General features: G+C 41.5%; 1 protein-coding gene across 9 annotated transcripts in view; it reads left to right on the top strand.

Moving 5' to 3' along the window:
- C6H8orf34 (chromosome 6 C8orf34 homolog) overlaps nucleotides 1–24,916 on the top strand; it is a 386,935-nt gene that overhangs the window by 116,477 nt on the left and 245,542 nt on the right. For 6 of the 9 annotated variants that reach the window (XM_060385855.1, XM_060385856.1, XM_060385860.1 and 3 more), the window contains exons 4-5: nucleotides 517–645; nucleotides 13,235–13,263. In XM_060385855.1, the coding sequence (XP_060241838.1) occupies nucleotides 517–645; nucleotides 13,235–13,263 (158 nt within the window). The remainder of the gene's footprint in view (nucleotides 1–516; nucleotides 646–13,234; nucleotides 13,264–24,916) is intronic. The other 3 variants (XM_060385858.1, XM_060385857.1, XM_060385864.1) reach the window with 1 other exon arrangement.

The following is a 24,916-nucleotide window of genomic DNA, read 5'->3' as shown; positions in this document are numbered from 1 at the left end:
CCATTTATTTTTGAAAGGAAAAATAATCCTTAACTGTAATGTAATTTCTATGGGTACTTGGGAGAAATGATGAAATACTGATAGACATCCAGTATTGTGTTTTTTAGAAGAAATAACAATTGACATCTTCAACACATTTGCTAGTTGCTGATGATGAGGTTAGTAATTATTTTTAGGCTGATAGCATTACACAGAGTAAACTTTTCCCCTGTGTTTTCCCTTAAAATGATAGAAGTAATTAGATATAAATCGGTACTCTAATTTCCCATTTTCTATAATTGCTGCCATATTTTCTTCTATTTATTGAGTTCAAACATTTTCTTCAAACTCAATTTTAAATCTTTTTGCTGTTTACTCACTCACACACACACACACACACACACACACAAAACATCGCCAACTTAACCATTTTTTATTCTGTGCATTGATCTTGGTGCAGTCTTGCACAAACAATAAACGGTGAATTTGTATCGTTGTACAACATGCTTATGAAATAACCATTTCTTTTAAACATAGTGCCAAGGTCAGTAGAACACCATAAGTGGAGCTGGAGGACTAGAGCACAAAGCCGTGATTTTGATGAATTGAACCACATCCTTCAGGAGAGCAAGAAGCTTGGGAAAGCCCTTGAGAATCTCTCTCGAAGTAAGTTCATTTTCTTGACAATAATTAAAATTCAGAGCCATTTGTTAAAGTAGAAGCATCCATCACTATCCATCTCTGACATCCTCATTATCATTGTTATAAGGCTGATGAATGCTAAAGGAGTGAGACTTGAAAGGAGGTTTGACTGTGCCCATGGCACAGATCTGTCAACAACAGCAGGGCAGGAGCTACAGGACCTCTTGGAGCCGCTGGCTCTGATACCCCTGCACAGTTTCTGTCACATAGTTCAAATGCACACTTAATGGCATCTTCACTCTCCTATTTTGAAAAATACCACTTCGTATCATTCTTTCTAAGAGGCATTCCTTTCAGCTCTGTGAGTTGTAGATCTTTATAAACTTCTTGCAAGGCAGTAACTGGGTCAAATTCTTCTTAGATTTCTTTCTGAGCCTAGCATGGTGTCATGGAACTTACTTTGTAACAAAAGTAACACCTATACTCTGAGGGACAGGCATAGAGATTTCACTGTGTCATCTACAAGGTGACAAGCACAGATAATCACTTACCTTCCATGAGCTGCTCCTCTCATCTCCAAAGCAGCATGATGTGATTGTGGCTCCCTGGGGAAGAGTGAAGTTGTAAGGTAAGATGTTCTTCAGGCAGAACAACAAGCCAATAAGCATTTTGATGGTGTACTTTGGTGAATGTACACTGAATTTGTAGACACACATGTACTTTAAGACTTTCGAAGCAAGCTCACAGAATTCTTTGTCTGCCTAGACATTTCTCTACTTCAAAACAACTTAGACATCTTCCTAAACAGGATAACATCATGGCTTCCTCATTTTTTTTCTTTTGATGCAATGGAAAGCTCATGATTCTAAAATGTAGCTCTAGATGTTTTTGTTCTGATGGTACAGTTTTACTAATTTCAAATATCAGAGTTTGTCCTTGTCCATTGACATACTTTTGGCAAAGTTTTATAATACACATACCTATACATATTGTGTTGTTACACAGTACACTAATACTTAAATTTATGTATTTATAGAAATATCATTTTTATTTAAAACTGGATCCAGTTTAGACTTTTTACAGTGAAGAGCTTTGAGAAGCTAAGATGTTAAAAGAAGTTAAAGACCTCAGATAGGATTTAGCAAAGCCTTGCTTTGAGCTAGATTTACTTTTGGAGGAAAAAAACCCCACATACACAATAAAGTAGGTTTTCAGCTTGTTATTGAATTGTGTTCCTGAAAAGAGCCTGATCCTATTAATATGGCAAAGACACATTCTAATATTTCTAAATCTGATTATTTGGAGGGAAGTGATTGGGGCTGTAACAGCTTCTTGATTATTTATAAACACGAGCTAAAAGAAGGATGAATGAAGAACATGCCTGATCCTTACACAGATCCATCAAACTGTGTCCTTTAAAATGACACAGTGGCCAAGTGCATACTTGCCCTGTTGTTCATTCTAGTATACTTCCAGGTGTGTCCCCAAAACTGTTTACGAGGGGACTGTGGCAGTATTTAATGATGAACGTATATAGTTGGCAGCAGAACTGTCAGTTAATGTTGTGCTTTATAAGAAAACACAACAGAGGACCTCAGTGGTGGGTTTCTAGCTTGTTTCCTGTGTTCTTCTTCTTTTGATGTCCTTTCTCTTTGCCTTTCAGATGGGGATTGAGCATTTTAGTCAGGGTCCTCTCTTTTGATTAGTTTCTTTAGATGTACAGATTTTAGTAGGTTTATCCTATATTACATGTCTTTATGAGTGAGTATATACCATGTGTGTTTTTCTGCTTCTGGGACAGCTCACTCTTCCCTTTCCAGGTCCCACCATTTACCAGCAAATTTCATTATTTCCTTATTTTTCATTGCTCAGTAATATTCCATTGTGTAGATGTACCACAATTTGTGCGTCCATTCTTCAGTTGAGGGGCATCTGGGCTGTTTCCAGCTTCTGGCTACTACAAATAAAGCTGCTACAAACATGGTTGAGCAAATATTCTTATTATGTACTTGAGCCTCTTTTGGATATATGCCTAGGAGTGGTATAGCTGGATCTTGAGGAAGCGCTATTCCTAGTTGTCTGAGAAAGCACCAGATTGATCTGCAGAGTGATTGTACAAGTTTATATTCCCACCAGCAGTAGAGGAGGGTTCTCCTTTCTCCACAGCTCTGCCCTGCAGACTATCAAAGCAGATGCTGAGACTTATGGCCAACTGTTGGGCAGTGTGCATAGAATCTTATGTAAGAAGTGGGAAATAGTAAGATCTGGAGAGGACAGGAACTCCATAAGGAGAGCAACAGAACCAGAAATTTGAACACAGGGGTCTCCCCAGAGACTCGTACTTCAACCAAGTACCATGCATGGAGATAACCTAGAACCCCTGCACAGATGTAGCCCATGGCAGTTTAGTGTCCAAGTGGGTTACATAGTAATGGGAAGAGGGACTGTCTCTGACATAATCTGATTGGCCTGCTCTTTGATCACCTCCCCCTGGGGGGGAGCAGCCTTACCAGGCCACAGAAGATGACAATGCAGCCACTCCTGATGAGATCTGATAGACTAAGATCAGAAGGAAGGAGAGGACCTCCCCTATCAGGGACCTGGGGAGGGGCATGTGTGAGAAGGGAGAGGGAGGGTGGGATTGGGAGGGGAGGAGGGAGGGGCTAATGGGGGATACAAAGTGAATAAAGTGTAATTAATAAAAAAAATAAATTAAAAAAAGAAAAAAAAGAAGAAAGAAAACACAACAGGCTGGATTGTATACCCCATAGAACATACACAGTTCTAAATGTTGCAAAATCCAAGATCAAGGTCCTAGCTAATCCTTGGTTAGTGCACTCCTTTTTTGTTTGTTTGTTTGTTTGTTGTTTATAGTTAATTCCTTCTTTGCATATCCTTGTGCAGTTGAGGGGCCAGGCAGCTCTGCAGGATTTTTTTCTGTGTGCACTAACACCATTAATGACATAGGAGGAGACTTTGTGCCATAATCATTTCCCAGGCCTCACATCTTTCTTGCCACTGTAGCACTAGAGTTCAGGCTTTAACATATTGAGTTTGAGGAGGTCACAAACATTTACACATACACACACTCAGACTACCCACTGAATTCTGCTGTCTGGAGTCCATGGTGGGCATCTTTAAAGCCTCAGGGTAATCTGGAGAGGCAGTAACTGTGGGAACTAGGAGCAGCAGAGGAAAGGGAGAGGAAACATCTCTTTAGTAGTTTGCTACTTCTTACAGGACACCGCGCATCTCGCTAAAGCTTCACCTTCTTCCTGGTGAAGAAGTGTACATGGTTAGGTCCAGGCTCTCACGGGTTAATCTGCTTATTTGCTCAAAGTCTATGGTATAGTAATCTGGCCAAGAGGCAACTATTTCTTCACACTCAGCATTCCTACTCAGAATCAGGAGAGAGAGAGAATGCACATGCATGAGTCTGTGGGAACTGTTTTATTGCTCTGCCTATCAGAGCTACTGACCAGCCTACAACAGGCTCAGCTATGTACAACACAACAGATATGTGAGATAAGTCACATGTATGAGTTTTTATTTTCAATTGGGCACATTAAAGAATATAAAAACAATTGCATGAAATTAATTTTAGTGAAATATTTACTCTAATGTATAGACTAGCAATTTTATGCATGTTCCATATAAAAATGATAGCCGGGATCTGTTATCTTCACTTCTTAGTTCTTAGTCTTCAAAGGCTAGTGTGAATTTTAATTCCCAGCACATCTCAGTGCGGAGCAGTGCGTTTTCACTGTTTGATTTCCACATAAGGAGTAGCTACCGTACCAGGCAGCACACGCTAATGTTAAAAACACACGTAGATAGCTTTCCTCTCGAGTTTTAATTAACTCCAGACAGCTTCAGATTTTCATCATCATATCACATACAAAGTGTCAAAAATATTAGCTAGTGTCTGGTGTCTCTGCTGTATCAGCTTCCTTTCACTCTTCAAGGCATCAACAACTCTCTTGAAGGCATTTTTGCTTCCATCTCCAGATGATTTCAACTGCCGAAGAGAATGAAAAGTTTTGTGGTCCTCATCCAACTGAACTGGTCCAGCAGTTTTCAACAGTTCAATGCTTTCCTTAAACTCTTCGGCCTCTGACTTGTGAGGAGATGGTAGCCACTTGATCTGCTCTGGAACCCTAAGTGGCATTTCTTGTAGGCTTTTCATGGGAACTCTTACTATCCCATGATTCATCCTTTGACTCTGTTCTTTACTTTTCTGTCCAACTCCCATCCTCATCATTTATTCATCACGTCCAAACAGCTAACTCAAATGTGTTTATTTTGACCTAAATTTTTTTCCCTCAGGCTTTCATAGGAGTGAATTTTTGACATATATCTTTATTCAGGTATCCCATATTGCAGTCAATATATGTAAAGGAAACACAGCTTCTCTTTGAGGTGGCATTTTGGTGTGCTGCTTTAGGTGGTGCTACCATAGCTTATCAAAACCTTCTTCTATATTCTCTCTCTCTTTTTTACATCCCCCACCACAACTAAGTTACAACAATTCTTGGTCATTTTTCTTTTTATCTTGCTTTGAATTTGACATATTTCTCCACTCTTATCAGAATCTTGCAGCTTACACCTTAATATCATTGACTAGATGATTGGTTTAGCTGTTCGCCACATTCTATTTCATCCAGTTCTTGTGTTGTTCAAGGAAAAGCAGAAACTGCCTCTGCTCTGCTGAGATCATGGGTGGCTCAGTTGCCTTATTCTTACATTAGAGGGATCTCACCTCTTCTGTAGGGTGACACAAGATAAATGTATTCTCCTTTGAAGAATGTCTTGATGTGGTGCTCTAGAGATGCAAACCGTCCATTTTCTCATAGTAACACAAGCCATTCAGTATTGTTGCAGAAGGAGAAAGAGCCTGGGGAGCCTAGTTTCTGTTGTTGAAGTGTGGAAGTGAAGTGGCATGCATCATGTTTTTAAGCATTCTGCAATAGCTGCAAGGGAGCCTGGATATCATTGGCTATCATGTGAAACCAGAAGTATGGAGATAATTTAGGCATGAAAACTAAATTATGTGTGCCTTCCCCACACTCACAGTTTGTTTTTCCAGTAAGCCCACACTGCAGGTGTCATGGCTCTCAAGTATAGACATGGAATTGGTTTCAGACTGCTCCACATAATAGCTCAGAGGAAGTGCTTCTAGATCTGGCCTTACCATGTCTTCATTGTCACATTTTATGGCTTTTGGGTGCACCACATCCCACTAATGTGCCTTCTTGTCATTTATCTGCTTATGTCATTCCTAAAATTTCATCTTCTGGCACAGTGTCCCTTTCTAACAAGCCCAACTTTGCCTCAAGTCAGACATATCCTCCAAGATTATTTCTTTGCTGCCATTTAGCTCTGGACCGAATTTGGGTTTTGGCATTTTGAGGCACAAAACATTCCCCTCACTGCACTTGGCTGCCATCATCTCTTTCTCCTTCATCTATGGATGACTCTAAGGACAAGACTTCCTTAGCTCTCAGACTCCTGGGGCTAGGAAGTGATTAGCATTGAACACAGTCATGGTTTGCTGACTTTGTGTCTTCTCATACATCTTTTTTGGGATGTCTCTGTCTTCATTTCTGATCTGCCTTTAGCTTCTTTAATTGTGAGCCTTTGATGTAAGATAACATGAGCTTGGTTTACCATAGGTTTGTTTGCTGGGAGGTTTTACTATGACAAACTGGAAGGCTATGCTTAAAAACAAGTAAGAAAATATGTGAACAAACATACTCAAGTGAAAAAAATAGCTGTTTCTTGTTTTTGTGCATTAGTGAACTACAAGCAGCTCCTTAGTGTGGCAAGGCTCTAAGCAAGTTCTGAGCCTGATCCTCCCCTGCATCTGGCCACTTCCCTGGAAGAAGCAGTGGTAAATGAGTGGTTTTTTTGGCCATCCAGACATTGCCCTGTTTATCACAGCTCATGCGAAAAAATTGGTTGGAGATTTTTAAGGGAAAGGCACCCATCTGTTGAAAAACAGAAGACAGGTACAATGACTTGATAACAACAATTTGGACTCAGTCAATATAAAAAGTAACAAATTTATTTTATAGTCAGTCATTCCTGAGTTGACAAAAATAAATCTTCTCTGATATAACAGCGTGAGGAGCAAGAGAATAAGAATTCATGAGAAAAAGTAGGGGCAGATTATGTACACCTGATGGCCCATTCATTGCTACATTCATTTAGTGCCAATGAGAAATAACAAAGATGATGGATAAATGGATAAAGTTTCCACGTAGAGTGAAAATTAGTGTGAAAATGATGACTTCCACACCTTGTAGAATGTGATGTAAGAGCTGTGAGGGTGTAGAAGAACTTGTAACTTCATAATAGAGAAAGTACGAAGACAAAGATGAAGCAACAGTGAGAGCACATCTTGAAGATGAAGTTTTCTCAGACTTGTGGACAGATGCTCCAGCAGGATGCTAAAGAAAGAGTGAGTCTTGTACTGTTGGTGCACAAAGGATGAGTCTATCTAGAGACCACCGTGACAACAGGAAGACAGGAGTACTTCAAAGCCTCCTGAGCATCATAGTCCAACCAGTCTGTGTTGTACAGTCATCATTCTGGGACAATGTGGCAGAGAGAATTGATATGGTCCATGTCTCAGGGCAAGGAAAGAAGAGAAGACAGCCTTTGCTTCTCAGTACCCAGAAAATGGGAGCAAAGAAATGTAAAGGCCAGTGCATTTTGTAGAAAGTGGGAAGGTTTGTTACCAAGATATGCTGACTGTAATGATTGAAGGGTGAAGACAGAAATAAGGATGTGTTTGTTTTGCTTTGTTTCAGGTTTTCTTCATAAGCAAAGATTGCTTGCTGCCTGCACTCCAAATAAGAATTCGGGAGAGTTTGGGGGAAGTGTAGCATTATACTTCAAAATCTGCTTCCAGACACTGTGGGACATCTGTACAGAGTCACACACTGTCCTGTACTTCTAGCAACCAAGTCAATAGATCAGGTGACAATTTGGGGTGGAGTTGAAGTTACAAATAAAGATATGGGAGTCATTAATGCATAGGGGAAGAAAGACAAGGAACACACAATTGAGTTTCCTATAGTAAAATGATCTAATGTAGAAAAATGAATAATTGAGAGAGGTTGACTGAAAACAAAACAAGAATGTGTTCATAAAATCAAGGAGGAAATTGTTTCATAAAGGGATGTAGCCAGTGTTAGTCTGTAAGAGAAAGATAGAAATAGAGATATCATACATATATGCAATTGTCTTGGTGTTCATTGTGGTGGCATTCTGACTGGAGGATAGCCAGAAGCTATGTAATTTCTCTGTGTGCGTTTTATCTGAGGGGAACTGTCCTTCTATTCCCATTAGCTGTCTGGGAGTGAACTAAAGTTTCTCGTGTTCTGTTCTGTGTTAGTTCATCTTGCAGAGCTTGCCCGACAAAACAATGTACGGGAGGCGGGGTCAGCGCTGGCTCACAGTTTTGGAGTACTCAGTCTGTCGTTGCTTGACTCCATGCACTTGGGTAGAACATCACGGAGGAGGGAAGATAGGATAAAGAACAGCCTTCACGTCAAAGCTGGTGGGAGCACAGAGCAAGGAAGGGACTAAGGCAATGTATGACCGTCAAAGGCACGTTTCCAGTGATCGACCTAGGCTAGACTCCACCTTCCAAAGTATTCTCCATATAGTTCCCAGCAGCCTAGGATTAAGCACTCAAACCCATGAGATTTTGTGGGTCATTTCATACTCAAACTAAAGCATTCATTCTGCTTTTTTCTTCTTCCTGTGTGGAACAGGTTTGGCTTTGATAAAATGAAACATGAAAGCAGTATGGTTTTTTGTTTGTTTGTTTGTTTTGTTTTTGTTTTTATGTTTTGTTTTGTTTTGTTTTTACAATAGAAAAGTCCTTGGTTTGATTTGATCATCAGGAGCTATGATGCTACTTATCCAAACATAGTTTTAGGAGAAGACTGAATGCTGAAGGCAGCATGTAATAGAGTATGAGCGGGTCCGAGATGGGGAGTATTGAGTCATGTAGCCCTCCAGTAAAACATGTTCATGGAAAGAGAAATGAATGCCAGGTGTGCTGGTGCTTGCCTGTAACCTAAGCATTTGGAAGATGAAGACAGGAGTATCAGAAGGTCAAAGTCAACCTTAGTTATATATTGATTTTGATGCTAGCCTGGGCTACAGGAGATCCTGTTTTGCCTTGTTTGTTTTGTTTAAAAATGGAAGATCTGAGAGATGGTAATGGTTAGTAGAACACAAGGGATGTTTTTTTGGAGTTGGGGGCCATTTTTTTGGTTTCCTTTAGGGGTGTTTGTTTGTGTGTGTCTGTATGCCTCTGGGGAAAAAAGAGAGAGAGAACAGACATATTTGTGAATGTATGTGTGCATAGAATAGGAACATTAGAAAGTAACAGGCCATCTGCAGTTTATCAAGCAAAAATATGTATTATTTAGTGTGTCACAAGGCTAACCAGTCAAAACCAGAATCGCTCAGTTCTGCTGGGTGTGGTGGCACGTGTCTGCAACTACAGTACACAGAAGGCTCAGGCAGAATTGTTCTAGGTTCAAGGCCAGCCTTAGCTACAATATAAGACCTTGTCTCGAAAAGCAGAAACAAAAACAAGCAAGCAAAAAGAAATCCTCTGCTCTATATGCAGCCTGTCTAAAGACAGCGTACCTGACAAATGTTCAAGGCTGTTTAATCGACCTCTTGATGCATGTGGGTTTTTGCAGGTCTCTGCTCTGTGGTGATCTATTACAGGAAGTGCTTTCAATTCATTTATTCTAAAGATGAGCTCAGATTTGTAGTTATCAAGTTGCCTGGTGCAGAGAGAACCACTGCACCTAGTTTCAAGCTGACAATAGGATGTCTCCATGGAGACACTAGGGAGGAATGTGCAGGGTTTGCTCCTACAATTCCCAAATCAGGGTTTCCATGTTAAGTACTCTATTTCTGCACTTTACCTCAGAATTGGAAAAAGACTTTCAATGAGCAATGGTTTTTGAGACCATGTCTTGACATTTTTTTTCATGAAGGCTTCTCTTCCCCAGCAGGGAGCCAGATTTGGGAGAAATAGCTAGGATCATTTCATATGTAAATGTCCTGACCTACTTTCATGAAATGAATTACACTGACCAAGGTGGAGAGGAATTGTAAGAAGCCACTGCATGTGTTTCCTGAATCCACAGCCGGATCCTTCAGGCCTGCTGGGTGGACATCTCAGTGAGATGAAGCTCACAGATTAGTGAACACACTTGAAATCTGGGCACTCCAGGGCTGTTTTAGAACTGTTTCCTCATGACACCAAGGCCCTTTCGGAGATTAGAATAAATAGGAATCAGAGGAAGCAATGGAAGCCGTGGAGATAGTTTGTACCACCCACTGAATTTATTGTTTTGGTTTGAGGTTCAGTTGGTGTGTTGGATCAAATTAAGAGCCTCCTGCAGTCTGGGCAGACTCCTTCTTGTTGAACTGCACCCTGAGCCTGTCCTAGCTTCAAGAAGAGAGAAGCTGACCCTCACAGGAGACACTGTGGGGCAGCTGTCTAAGGTGGGGGCTGTCACTCCTCCAGGCACACCACATTTAGTCCTTCACTAGGACATTTCCTTTCATCATTCAATGTGTTGTTTTTTTTTTGTTGTTGTTGTTGTTGTTTTCCCTAGAATCCACATAATCCTTCTCCTTCAAGTGTTACAGGAAGCTACTTTTTTATGTTTGGTTTAGTTTAGTCTCTATATGCTTGAAAGAGCTGATGAAAAACTGAACAATGTCAGTCCCTTCTTAGAAGGGCTGTGGACATTCTCCTAGGCCCTGGGCTGAAAGGTTGATGTTCACACACAACACCCTGCTGGAGTTTCTTGCTCCTATAGAGAAGCGTTTCATTAAAATTTCTACAGCACCCTTTAATCAGTGTAAGCTTTGATTAAAAATGAAGTGAGAAATGCCCTAGGCCTTTTGACACAGAAAACAGAAAGTTAAGTGAATTATATCTAACAGAATACTTATTAGAATAATGTTGGGAGCAAAGTCACCAAAATATGTAAATGTCAAGACTATCGGATAATAGCTATTTCCATTCTACTAAGTGTGGTCAACAGATTAAATGCCAGCATTAGTTAAAGGGACAGCTCTTTCTCTCCAGCAAGTTTTCCACTTAGGCATACTGAGTTTATGCTGAGCTCATCGCTTCTTCAACTGTAATATGTCTTCCCCTTTCTTCTTCATGGCCAAACACTTGCCAACGCTGAAAGCAACTTAAAGAGCCAGCCGCCATGAGAGCACGTGGTCACCTATGCTACACACCCAATGCTCTGCTTTTTATTATGAACTGAATTGCCAATAGTAATTCTCTGCATTTTAGATAAGTTTGATGCACTGCTGCTATCTTTATAAATACCTGGTTCACAAACCTAGGATATAAAAGAAATCCAAAGACCATCTGTTAGCTTTCTACAAATTGGATCAGAAAACTTTTTCTTCAGGTTCCAGGAATCTGAACAGCAAGTTAAAAAGATCAAGAGCATCAGAAATCCCACGCAACTGAACTATGGGCTGTTTAACTGCTGATAGCCGAGCGTCGTGACTTTGAATGAGAACGAGAGTTTCATTTCATAGCATCTATACTCTCTTTCTCCATATGCTGATTTGGATTTAGTCTTTTAGATATTTTTGTTTAAGGTGGTCAGTCTTAAGCTTGAACTTATTTGGAATGGAACATTTCTCTAGAATTGTATTTAACATAAAAGCAGCATTTATGACATACTTAGCTTTTATAATCTGGAACGATGTATTTTAAGTGTGTTGTAGACTATAAAATGGTCCATATGGAATTTCAGGATTCATTCATTTGCTTAAAATTTGAATTATTTACAGTAACCATTTGTATCTCTATGCTGCTCCCCTGTAGCACCACAGCACAGCAGCTCCCTTGTTGGTCCCTTGTGGAGTTTTCTTTTTAGTACAGTGTTCTTGAATCATGGTTGCCTGAGTCACCAACTTCCATCCCTGCACTAGAAGCTAGACTGTCTTTTAGTACAGTGACAAATCATTTTATCTTATGCTCATGAGTGTTCTCCTTGAAGGTATTCATGTGGACCGTGTGTGTCAGTACGCACAGAGGCCTGAAGAGGGTAGCCTATCCCCTGGAAATGGAACCACAGATGGTTCTGACCCACCATCTTGCTGCTCGGGACCAAACTCAGTTCTCTGGAACAGCCCCAAATGCTCTTTAGTGAGGACTCATATCTACTGCTCCAACAAATAAATTATTAGTCACCAATAATTTTTGTGTGTGTACACTGTGTGTGCACACACACACAAGCATTCCCATGTGTTTGGAGGCTGGAGGTCAACATGAGATGCATTTCTTTGTGGCTTTCTGCTTGGGTCTAATCAATTCTGCTAGATTGGCAAGCCCCAGATCGTCCTCTGACTCAGCTCTCCCAGTACAGGTGTGCAAGGCTATGCCTAGCTTTTTATGTAGGTGACAGGATTCTGATCTCAGATCTTCATATTTGTGTGGCAAACATTTTTTTTTTTCAATAGAGCTATCTCCTCATCCCCACCACCAACTTTTATAAAAAAGAACATCATAGAATATTGCTATGAGGAATGCATTTTCAGATAGGCTGCATCTTCAGTTTCATCTACAGGAAGAAGAATGGAGCTGGTTGCTGAGAGGAAGAACTGGACATTGTTCTGCCTTATCTATAATTGATTTGCTAGGCTGGGGTGGGTTACTTGGGAACTGGTAGATCATGGATATGCCTTCTTCAGGTCATGTTGTGTATGTAGGAGGAAAAATGGAGCACTTTGAGACTCTTTCTCAGGTTTCTTGGGGAGGGGCTCTTTGGTTCTGTTGTCTGCCTCAGACACTTCTGGCTTGCCCTTTAGGCTCTACTGAACTTAAGCTTCAAATCTCATTCTGACATTCTTCTGTTCCCCTGCCCTTTAAACTTTCAGACTTCTTCGTCTCCTGATTCCTCTTCCTTCCTTGTTATCTTGTCACTTTGTCACCAGCTCATTTCTTCTGTGTGCCCCAAAACTAAGTCCAGTGCTCCATCCTGGAGACTCTTCCCACCCCTGACATAGCAAATGATGAGGAGAGGAGAGGAGAGGAGAGGAGAGGAGAGGAGAGGAGAGGAGAGGGGAGGGGAGGGGAGGGGAGGGGAGGGAAGGGGAGGGGAGGGGAGGAAAAAGTGTTGGGGGAGAGGAGAGGAGAGGAAAGGAAAGAAGAGGAGAGGAAAGGAAAGGAGAGGAAAGGAAAGGAAAAAGTGTTGGGGGAGGTGTGAGGTGGGGAGAGTTGACACCATAACTTTCTTGCAATTCAGCTCTGACTCCAAAGACCTGCAAGAAACATCTGCTTATTTTGCTTTTCTTCTTTCATTGTGCTGCTTCAGCAGGTCCTGGCAGTTATTCTTGTCTTTATCTCTTTGTCTGCTTTCATAACTAGAATGGATGCTTATTTTAATTTTGAAGAACCAATGAAAAGTAATGAAATTGAATAAGTAACACACTAGATTACGACTAGAATTTTTGTTATTTGTAGCAAAGATTTTTGCTACAAAGTTTACCAAAGATTGCTACTAATGTTGTCTTGTAAATCTCTCTTGAATCCCAGGTATTGCGATTTCGGATGAACTTGATAAGGTAAGCTGAGCTCTGTATCTAATGAACAAATGGAGGACTTATGTTTGAATCTACATATGAATTGTTTTTTCTGAAGCATACAAAATAACTCCAATACAGTTATTTGATGTTAATAATGCTCTGATAATCCTCATTGAAAAACACTGAATTAAATATATGCCATCTTCTCCTTGAGTCAAGGCCTTTATAATCTGCTTAGACTAAATAGGATCATCAAGTCATTATATAAAAATGAAAAAACTACCGATACTATGTATATTATTGGGATATGGCCATAGCTAGATGATGATGATGACAACGATGATGATGTTATTGTGATTACGGTGGTGATGTTACTGGTGGAATAGTAATGACTGGTAATGATGGTGATGGTAATCCTGGTGATGGTGGTGAGCATGATGGTAATTATAATGGAAGGAATTTTATACCCCCACCCTTTCTCATTACATGTTATTGTTTGCTTGATTTAACTTTCCAAGATGCCAGAAGAATATGATGATGATCTAAAGTGAAGTCACAGTTGTCAGGGTGGTGAAAGCAGTGTGATTAGGAACATATATATCAGATACATATTTCCACTCGTAACATCTACAGTCCTAACTGTTCTTGCAGGGGACAAGGGGGCACAGTCACAGAAGGCATGCAGTGACTCCTGAGTCATGGAGACCAGCTTTTGCTTGAACTGTAGTTCCTGGGAAAACCGGGGGGAAGGGCAGATGTTCAGGTGGGGCTGTGATCAAGAGTTCTTTTTGGTGTGCATTCATCTTGACTTGCCTGTTAAACTTGTTTGTACAGCTGACACAGAGCAGATCTGCCTTAAACAACTCACTCGGGGGTTACCTGGATCTAAGTGTTCAACTCCCTTCAGTCTCATGATCCCCTTACAGCTCATCAGTGTTACAGAGGTCACTAAAGACCTTGCTTTCATGCACATTCTATCTGGCAATATTTGCTATGTGAGAAATTAAAAATGGATAAAATTTTATGTGTTCATTATTTTCAAATAGTACTAAATAAAGGTGTTACATTGGCCAAAAAAAAAAGGAAGAAAGAAACCATATCAATGAAAAATGCTTTATTTTCCAAAACAAAACAGTACTTATTGAAGAGGACTTTATACTTACAAACCTCCTTTGTACTGGGAACAGCTTGAGGCTGATGGATTCTTATATCTGCGTCTTCATTTGATGTGTTGCAATTTTCTTCTTTGGGTGACATAAATCTGACATCAGAAATGTAGTTAGAAAGGTATGATATAGAAAGAGTCACCATTGGAAAAGTATTGCACAGATTGAGACCGTATGAATCACAACATTTAAATATAGCAAAGCATGGTACAAACGGTATTGTTTGTCCCAGAGTGAAGTTTCTCAAATACTAATATGACCTTTTATTTTAAGTTTTAAAATGCCTGCCCGAGTCACTAATAAAATAGCGTGGTTATATTCTTAGACACGGTTCCCTTCAGTAACCATCACTGTTTTGAAACTAGTAGAATAACTCTTGCTTGTATATGACAGCAAGTGGAGTGAAAAGTAGGTGTGCTCTCTTAGCTTTGCACAACATTTCTAGTTCTGTCTCTGCATCCCCCATTCCTTGCTTGCCTGGGCCATGAAACGACTTCACAGTTTGAAAAATCTTAATAGTCTCCTCTCTTTCCACCATCATCTATCTTCATTTTAAATACGAGGACACTTTGGTACACTCTTCTAGATTTCTTGCCTTGGTCCCCCCGTACCCCCCATACACTACAATACCTGGCCTCCTGGCCTATAACAAAGAATGCATGTGTGGAGCTCTCGCTGGCTTTGCTTCACCTCCCCTCTTCTTGTGTGCTGAGTGGCGGCAGCATTGCTGTGCTTCTCGGCCGAGTTTGAGAACCTTTCTTTTTACTGAAATGAACTTCTCGCTGGGTTCCTCACAGCTGCCTTGAGCTGCCCTGACATGTGTTCAGGTAGTCAGGTGCCTCCCACAGCCTGTCCTTCCCCATACGCTTCTTTTCTAGTACTGGGCAGCAGGTGCGGAATGGGATTAGGGGGATGCTGAGAGTCCAGTTCACAAATTGTGAAGCTCTGCTACATAAGGTTGAAGTCACTCGTCTCTGGATAGCTATTTATTTCCCCTCAGTCTATCATAAAGGACTCCCTTTTCTCAGCCGTGTGCTAAGAGTCTCTCCTGACCAGAGTGACCCCAGTTCTTGTAAAGAGGTCACATAGCCCTCAGAGAAGATTACAGGCTAGACCCTTCCCTGATAAGGAAACTGCTCTAGCAAGCATCTAGCAATTCCTAGAAATGCCCCACCCTGCTAAGGATCTTAACCCAGCAGTGACCTTCAATTGTCCCGTGTGATCCCACTCCCCACATACAGGAAAATGAAGTACTGTATTTTCCTGCTTGTGATAGGACCATTAAGTACCCCTGACCCCAGTGAATCAAATGCATTCATCCTCGGAATCCCTCCCTCTTCCCAGGGTTTATAGTGCCCTTCATTTCACAGGAATAAAGGCAGGCACTTTCTCACTTCGAGGCCATCTGAGGCTCATCGTTTGTACTCCTCCAGGCCTGCATCTCTCTGGGCCTGCCTTCCCACCCTCTGGGAAGGCAGGGCTGTGTCCCAGGGCTGTGTCTCAGGGCTGTGTCTCAGCTGCAAGGCAACCAGGCGTGGGCCTTGGCCCACACCTCTGCTGTGCTGAGCACAGCAGCTTAAGCTTAACCAAGAGTTGTAACACTTTGGCATCGCCAGAGGCTGTGGAACTCGAGAGCTTGCATCGCCACCAGTGATCTCATGCTGAAAGGGATAAAGTGTGATACTCTGGGGAAAGCCTTTTCCACACCTCAGCTTAGTGCACTCGGGCTCAACCTAAAGTGCTCCAGCTGCCCCCGAGAGAAACAGAAGCCCCGTGCTCTGTCCAGAAGACAAGCTCCAGGACCCCAGCCAAGACCCAGGATCCCATCGAATGGAGAAGGACAACAAATCTACATGACATTCCTCGTGTCAGTCAGTTTACCTAATACTTCTGTGTCTGGCAAAACCTCTTGGGCTGATGGATTCTTATATCTGCGTCTTCATTTGATGTGTTGCAATTTTCTTCTTTGGGTGAACTTCCCCCCGGAAGAGCTCTGCAATTGGCACTACCTCTCCTCTCTCTCACTTCAGCCACCTAAGGGTCATCGCTGCTACTGTGCCATGTTAGGTTGGGGCTGCCTGGAAACCACAGGAAACCTTTCCATACATGCCCTTAACTTTAATCTTGCAATGTTTGTTTTGTTGTTGTTGTTGTCACGTAAAGTATGGTGCTCATAAGTGTTAAGGGTTGGGAACTAGGCATCCTTGAAACGTCCTCATCCTGCCTTCCCAGCCACTCTGCAGGTAGAGATGGTGGGTCTGTCTGCCTGCCTGTCTTTTTATTTGATGAATATATAATTTGCTGAGCCTAAACTTTTCAGCCTCTTGATTCGTGTTTAATCCCTTCAAAATACCACACAGTAGATAAAATGTCTGGGCTGCTACTCAGCTGTGCTTGACTAGAAACGGGTTCTGAGAAAGCATCCGTGTTCAGGAGTGCCTTCTGGGATCGGAATACATATCTATCTGTCTGTCTGTGTAAACTGATACGGGTTTTGGGCTCACTCTTCTTTATCATGCTTATTTCAGTTGAGGAAAACATCAACAATTGTCAAAAGCAACTTCTCTTTTTGAAAAGATATTTATGTCAGTGAACAAAAACTCAATGTCATTCATCTCTGATACGCAAGGGTCGGAAAGGATCCCCGGGTCCTCTGCCAGCCCAGCAGAGCACCACTGAGCAGAGAGCCTGTCCCACAGCACCCCCTTGTGGCTGTGACGCTCACAGTATTGAATTTTCCTGACAAAAAATATCCCAAGTTCAGGAACCTGTAAATACTATTTTGGGGGAGAGTAGTTTCTTTTTAGGAAAACATAATGTAACATAAAAATGACATAGCATGATATGATATGACAAAATAATTAAATCTGCCCCTTCCCTTCACTTTCTCAAAGCCCTCCCATATAGTTCTTTGCATTCAACTTCAAATTCATGGCCTCTTTTATTTTTTTCACTAATTCTAATTGAATGTATGTATATCTATACATACACACATATATACACATATGTTCTTAAATATAACCTCTTTAGTCTGTAAGATGTTGTTCCTAGGTGCGTTTTTAAGGCTGACCATTTGGCACTGGGGAACCAAATGTCACCTTTGCTTGTGTTGGCTTGGTCCCTGTGCCTTCAGGGCAACGACAAAAGCACACACAGGGTTTTACTTTCATTCCCACAACAGCTCTGATGTTCCACTAGAGACATATTTTTCGACGGTTTGTAATATGCTAAATTTTATTGTTCTGTGCCAATTCAACAGTCGTTTTATTTCAAATGTTTTCTCTGTGACTTTTGAAGTTGGCGAATTCTGAAAATTCACCGCCTTTCCTTAAAATGAAAGACGATGTGAACCCCACCATCCCTGCTCGCTAGCTGTTTTCGTTCCTTCCCGTGTGGATATGCCAGATTTCTGTCACGCTATAACGCTGTAACAGCTCACGCTGCTCTTCCATGACTTAGACGCAGATGTGAGCTGTGTTCTTGTGCCAGCGTCAAGGTGTCCTCAGCACTGCATCCCTGACTGGGGAAAAATTTGTTTTCTTGCTTTTTCCAGTACAGGTTGTTGCGGCTCCTCAGCAGGAGCTCACACACACACACACACACACACACACACACACACACCTCCCCCCGGAAGAGCTCTGCAATTGGCACTACCTCTCCTCTCTCTCACTTCAGCCACCTAAGGGTCATCGCTGCTACTGTGCCATGTTAGGTTGGGGCTGCCTGGAAACCACAGGAAACCTTTCCATACATGCCCTTAACTTTAATCTTGCAATGTTTGTTTTGTTGTTGTTGTTGTCACGTAAAGTATGGTGCTCATAAGTGTTAAGGGTTGGGAACTAGGCATCCTTGAAACGTCCTCATCCTGCCTTCCCAGCCACTCTGCAGGTAGAGATGGTGGGTCTGTCTGCCTGCCTGTCTTTTTATTTGATGAATATATAATTTGCTGAGCCTAAACTTTTCAGCCTCTTGATTCGTGTTTAATCCCTTCAAAATACCACACAGTAGATAAAATGTCTGGGCTGCTACTCAGCTGTGCTTGACTAGAAACGGGTTCTGAGAAAGCATCCGTGTTCAGGAGTGCCTTCTGGGATCGGAATACATATCTATCTGTCTGTCTGTGTAAACTGATACGGGTTTTGGGCTCACTCTGCTAAGCTGTGGTTGACAGGTTGACATCCACCATTCTAGTGCTAGGAATACAGGTGTGTGTCACTAAATCTGGCTTGTGTGTTCTGGGATCAAAGCCAGGGCTTTCAAACTCCCTAACCACTGAGCTATAGCCCTTCTAGCTTCTCTTTCTTTTCTTGCCTTCCTCACCTTTTACAGGTTTCACTTGGTAGAAGCTCCTTGATCAGTTGTTTTCTTGGTCTCTGATGGTAGGACTCTACCTAAGATCAGCCAGCAGAGGAAACTCACTTAGGCAGAATCTGGCTGGAAGGTTTTTCTTTTGGAATGTCTGCAACCTGCCAAATTACACATGTATTTCTAAGACTAGAATTAAGTCTCCATCTTCTGCCTCACATCTGGACATCACACTTAATTTTCCTCTTTCCTATTCAGATGCTATATTGTACTCAGCAAGTCCTAGGAGTGAGGGGCCAGTAAGACAGTGCTTCTAGGTGGTAATTTTTATTTTTCCATGTTTCCGACAATCCTTTTTAATTCCAGCCTTCCTAAGTCACCCTTGAAGATGTGATCTGACCTCACACAGTTCACAGAGGACACAGTGACCTCTATGAAAATGGACCTTCTGCTCTGACACTATGGGTATTTGTGCTTTCACCTATCAGCACTGGATCGGCTCTTGAAATCTTTCATTTCAGAAATATATACCACATCCTGTCTTCTGCCAGGAATTATTTATAGGTACTGGTTCACTGTCCCTCATTTAGATGGTAACTATTAAAAGCCGACATGAATTTTCCATTGAAAATAATTTTATATGCATAGCAAAAAATGTGAAAAATATGAAATATTAAAAATATGTCTGAAAAATCATGTCAAAGAGAGCAGAACACAAGTAACTCATGGGCCTCCCACACAAGTGTGTCACCGAGTTTCTGTGCTTTGGTTCCACACAAGGAAACTGTCTGTTACACTGTCACCACCATCCACAGGATCAAAGCAACACAGCAGTCTGGGGGATCGATCATTCATCCTTCTCAGATCTAAGAGCATCATCTCTCATTTATCCTTTGCCTTATTATGCATTCAAAATTATTCTGAAACATAACCATACACTTCTTTATAACAAAGAAGGCAGTCACGGGGTGAAAGGGGTGCTTGTGGGGAGGGAGAACTTTTTTTTTTTTTAAATCACATACCTGTTCAACAGAGCCCTCCAAAATAGGTGAAGAGTCCCCCAAACCCAATAACACAAAACAGACAATTGGATTAAAGTCAGGAAGTGGTGTGAATAGATGGTGAATGTCACTAACCATTGGTTAAAAACCAAAGAGAAGCCACGGGGAGCCGCTGTCATACAACGCGCTAGGACAGTTACAAGAAAGAAAGCGGCAAGCGCTGAGTGTTAGTGATGAGGTGGAGAATTTAAGACTTTGTGTATCACTGTTGGTGGGAATGTGAAATAGAACAGGAGCTATGGAAAACAGTACACAGCTCCTTAAGTAATTAAAAGTAAAATTACCATATGCCAGGGTTTGGGTGGAAATATAAAACGAAACAGCCACTATGGAAAACAGTTTGGCAGTTCTTCAAGTAATTAAAAATAAGCTCACCATATGCTGTGGTTTTTGTTTGTGTCCTTTCAAAATTCACACTGGAACTTAATGCTCAAAGTATCAAACCTTATAGTATTAAGTGGCAACACTTTCTAAGTGACTGTGTTATGAGGTAGCAGTCAATGGCATTGGTTTGCTGATGAAGGGCTTTGGCAACCTGCTTGGCCCCTCCTCTGTCCCCTCCCATGTGAGGACATGGTAACAACCGTTTTTACCTGTGACACCACAGCAAAACCTCACCATCATGCAAACCAGTGCACCTTTATCCGAGACTTTGATCTTAGAGTTCTAACCTCTAGAGCCACGAGAAAGAAATTTCTGTTATTTGCAAATGACCTGGTTTAAGATATTTCACTGTACCAGTAGATAGGGATTAAGACGGCGTGCGATAAAGAAACCCCAACAATAAATGCACATCCAGAAGACAAAAAAATAAAAAATAAAAAAAAATAGTGCTTTCACATGCATGTTCACAGTGGACAGCTACCCAAGTGCTCATCAGCGGAGGAGTATATACATATTGTAGAATATTTAGAATTCTGTTCAGCCATCACAGTGATGAAATATCGTGACACGTGCAGCATGAATGGGCCTGGAGGCACTTGTGCTAACTGGAACAAGCGAGTCATAAACATGAAGTATTAGATGACTCCCCCTTGTCTGGTATTTAGCAGTCACACTTATACAAACGGTGGCAAAGTATGTTTGTACTATATACAATCGTACAATGGCGGCTGTCAAGGACTAGCCCCTTCAAAGATAGAGAGTGGTTGGGTGAGGGTAGGCATTGCCTGGCAGTGTGAAAAGATCTCTTCACAAACTCAGTTTGCGTGGAGATTGGCAGCACAATTACGGACGAGATCAACACAACCAAGCAGTGCTGCAAACGCGGCCAAGCTGTTGCACGTGTCACATGCTGTTATCACGATATTCTAAAAACTGGTCTTTCGTGTGTAAGATTATTATTTTCAGAGTAGTTCTTAGAAAAAAAAATATATATATATACACAGACCCAAATGAGCCGTGAAACACAAGCCACGTTCAGTCAGAAAAGTTCCCCTGGAGATATTAACAGCAGAGCAGAGGATGTCCTGGCCTGGTGCTCTCATTCAAGAAAAATGGACTTTCCAGGGACGGCACAGAGTTCAGAAGTCATCAGAAATACTGCTGTTTTCACCGCTGGTCTTGAATGCCTCCTCCATGGTGCGTAATCACGAGGATGAGCATAATAAATAGCAATGCCCTATTTAGTGCCTACTATGTGCTAGGTGTTGGGTCACATAGGTTACGCCATTTCACATGGCTCATTTGCTACGTGCCAGAGGATGTTCTAAATTATCCACCCGTGCTGACCGTCCCGTTTAACATTGTCTAATTCACTGTGAAGTGAGGCGCTCTCCACGCCTGCTGGGGGAGGCATTGCCACGCAGAGAGATTAGTAAACTTGCTAGGGGTTTGCACACCCAGTGGGTGGGACACCTAAGGGTGAGGGTGGCATTCAGGACAAGGATGCCAGACAGAGCAGGGGTGGGACGCGAGCAAGGGTTCAGAGTAGGGCAGATTTTGTCTAGAGCCTGCGATTCTAACAATTATGTCACGTTGTTGAGATCTGAACACTTACCAGTGGAAGACACACAATTATGGGTATCTCGTAGTTTTATCGCCCCCTGGTCTCACATCAAGAAAGAAAGCTAGAACTAAAACCTGGAGGCAATTTCTCTCCCAAAGTCCATGCTGGCTGTCTCTGTTCTGGGCTGGGCCAGTGACTCCAGCTCTCTCTCTGGGAATTAGTTAACTGTTGTGTTAGCAGAAGCCTATTGCTCCTGAGTGCTACCCATTACAGACTTTCATGAACCAAGCTCTTGGTAAACACTGGCTGGGTAGATCTATCCAGAGCTAATTAAACAGTTACGTTTAAGGTGTCCATTTCACAACATTTTGTAACTTTTCTCATTAGGGTGTTTTATTTTAGTTGTTTTATGATAGTAAGAATTCTCCCTTCTTTTCATGGTGTAGGGACCTAAGGAGAATGAAGATGATGTCCTAATTACATTTCTATTGCTGTGGGAGACATGGCCAAAAGCAACTCACACTTCCGGGTAACAGCACATCACTGAGAGAACCTGAAGGCTGGTTCTGATGCAGAGGCCGTGGAGAAATACTGCTTACCAGCTTGCTCCTCTTGTTCGGCCCACTTTTCATACAACTTAGCACCACCTATCCTGGGACAGACTCACCTGCTCATGGTGAGCTGGGGCCTCCCATTATCATCAACCAAGAACATGTCCCAAAGACTTAATAATTAACCAGCACAGATGATGTCCCACAAATAGTGGGGGAAGTTAAATAAGTTAACTATGTATGCATTCCGGTGGTGACGGAGCTAGGGAGATAAGTATACATGAAGAAAGCGTGTAATGCTTTCCACATGACCTTGGTCCCCAGCATTCCGAGGGGACCCTAACCCCCTGGCCTCCACAGGCACACGTGTGCATACCCCCAACACACATACTCATAATTCAAAAATAATAAATAAATCTTTAAACTATGTATAGTGAGGTGACCACTGTGCTAAGTCCTTAAACTTAGCACACCGTAACAGCCCTGTGAGAAGGCTCTGGTGATGTCCACCCTACACACACTTATGAATCTGTCAGCTTGAAAAGACTTAACAAACACGGAAGATGTATTTGAAAACTCAGATTTGAATAGCATTTAACTCCAAACCCTATTTTTACTATATTGCCTTGCCGCCTTAAAATACTCATAATTTCCGGCAGGTGCAGTTCTGCACACCTTTAATCCCAGCACTGAGGAAGACAGAGGCAGATGTCTGTGAGTTTGAGGCCAGCCTGGTCTACAGTGTGAGTCCAGGACAGGCAAAGCTATAGAGAAAAACCCTATCTCACACTTCCCCCTCCAAGAAAAAAGTTAATAAGCTAATAATTTCTAAGAGGGCCTTTTAAAAGTATTTCAGAGTGACTAAACAGGTAATAGGAACCTAACACTGTCACTGACAGACGAATGCAAATCACTGAATGCCGCTACAAAACATTACCTTGGAAATAAGAACATCTTTTCATCAGATGACTTTCTGTTAATTTTTCCACAGGAAAGCAAAGTTAGGTTTTTGTGGCTAATTTTTTGTCACTCTTTGGGCTGTTTTCTCAGTTTTTCTTCACCAGCAACATGTGTTTTGATTGTTTTGATCCAGAGCTAGAGAGATGGCTCAGCAGTTGAGAGTATGGAATGCTTTTGCAGAAGAGCCTGGTTTAGTCGTTAGCCACTCACATGACAGCTCATAACTGCATGTAACTCCAGTTTCAGGGGATCTGATGCCATCTTCCAGCCTCTGACACACACATGGTACACATATATACAGGTAAGCACTCACGCATACACAAAAAATAAGCAAGTCTTTAATAAATAAATTGTTATGCTTCTTTGTCCTACTTTCCTTCCATGAGCTGGAATCTCTTGTCAACTCATGTTTGCACACTTATGTGTTATGATATATATGAGGCCATAAAGGAAAAAAAAATCATACAACTGTTTTCTATGCTGTGGTGGTGTTATTTTTTATTTTTCTATTAGTAAGGGAAATAATCACATATATTTTATTACACGTTTGCTATTACTGTTCTTGTCCATTTTTATCTTTAAAAACCTGTAGCTTAAAGAGAAGATGAAGAAGCAATTTTCAAGGAAATGCATTTTATAGTCAAGCCATAGACAACACTTAATATCCATTTCATGAAAATTTCTTAAAACGGAGACCAGGCACTGAAAAGGTGACTTCAAGAGTATTTGATGCATAAACCTGGGGATGGGAGTTCAGAATCCAGGACCCAAGTAACAAGCCATACACCTCACAAATGCCTATAACTCCAACTCCAATGCATCTTACAGCCTACTTAGGCCTCCATCTGTGCACAGTTGTGTATGTAAACACTCACTCAGACACACAAAATATAAATCTCAACAAACAGACTAAGATATATAAATTCTTACTATAAATGAACCATATGAGAAGTTTGCTGACAGAAAAAAAAATGTCCTTGTTAGCTTTGAAAAAAGTAATGATTAGCCTTCCTACAATGTAAACGCCAAAGCATTTTTATCAGACTTAACCCTTGTGTGTCAAAATGCTATTTTGATGGAAGGTCTGGTGGACAGGCAGGTAGGCACGCTGCTGGCAAGAGTATGAAATTGTACAAACACTGTGAGGGAAAGTGTAGCAATATCTTCAACATTTGGTGTGCAGTTTTCATTATCAATATATCTTATTCCTACAATGAGATACTTATCTACTGCTGTGTTAGAACACCCAGCAACCTATCAGATAAAGCATGTGACTAGCCTTATGCTTTCAGAGGTTTAGAGTCCATGCTAGAGGAGCAAAGCAAGGCAGCAGGGGCAGCTGAGAGCTCACAACTTGACTGATATCAGGAGGCACAGAGAAAAACCATAGTGAGAAGATTGCTTTTGGGCCTCAAACCCTGTCCCCAGTGACAACCCCCCTCAAATAAGGCCACACCTTCTTATCCTTCCCAAACAGTTCCACCAACTGGGAACCAAGTGTAGGTCTATGGAGGCCATTCTCTTTCCAACCATTGTCCTACTTAAAGGACATATTGGCAAAAATATGAACAGACTTACACACTTGATTATAGACCTTAGAAGCTGAAGAATAAAACCAGCTAAGAATCTATTAAAAATAATGCTGGATAAACTTTAGTACAATGACTTAACACAGGATTACATGACCATAAGAATGAAAGA

This window comes from Meriones unguiculatus, chromosome 6 (genome assembly GCF_030254825.1).
Source record: "Meriones unguiculatus strain TT.TT164.6M chromosome 6, Bangor_MerUng_6.1, whole genome shotgun sequence".
NCBI classification, from domain to species: Eukaryota; Metazoa; Chordata; class Mammalia; order Rodentia; family Muridae; genus Meriones; species Meriones unguiculatus.
Note: the sequence above shows the minus strand (reverse complement) of the source record. Positions and strands in the feature narration are given on the sequence as shown.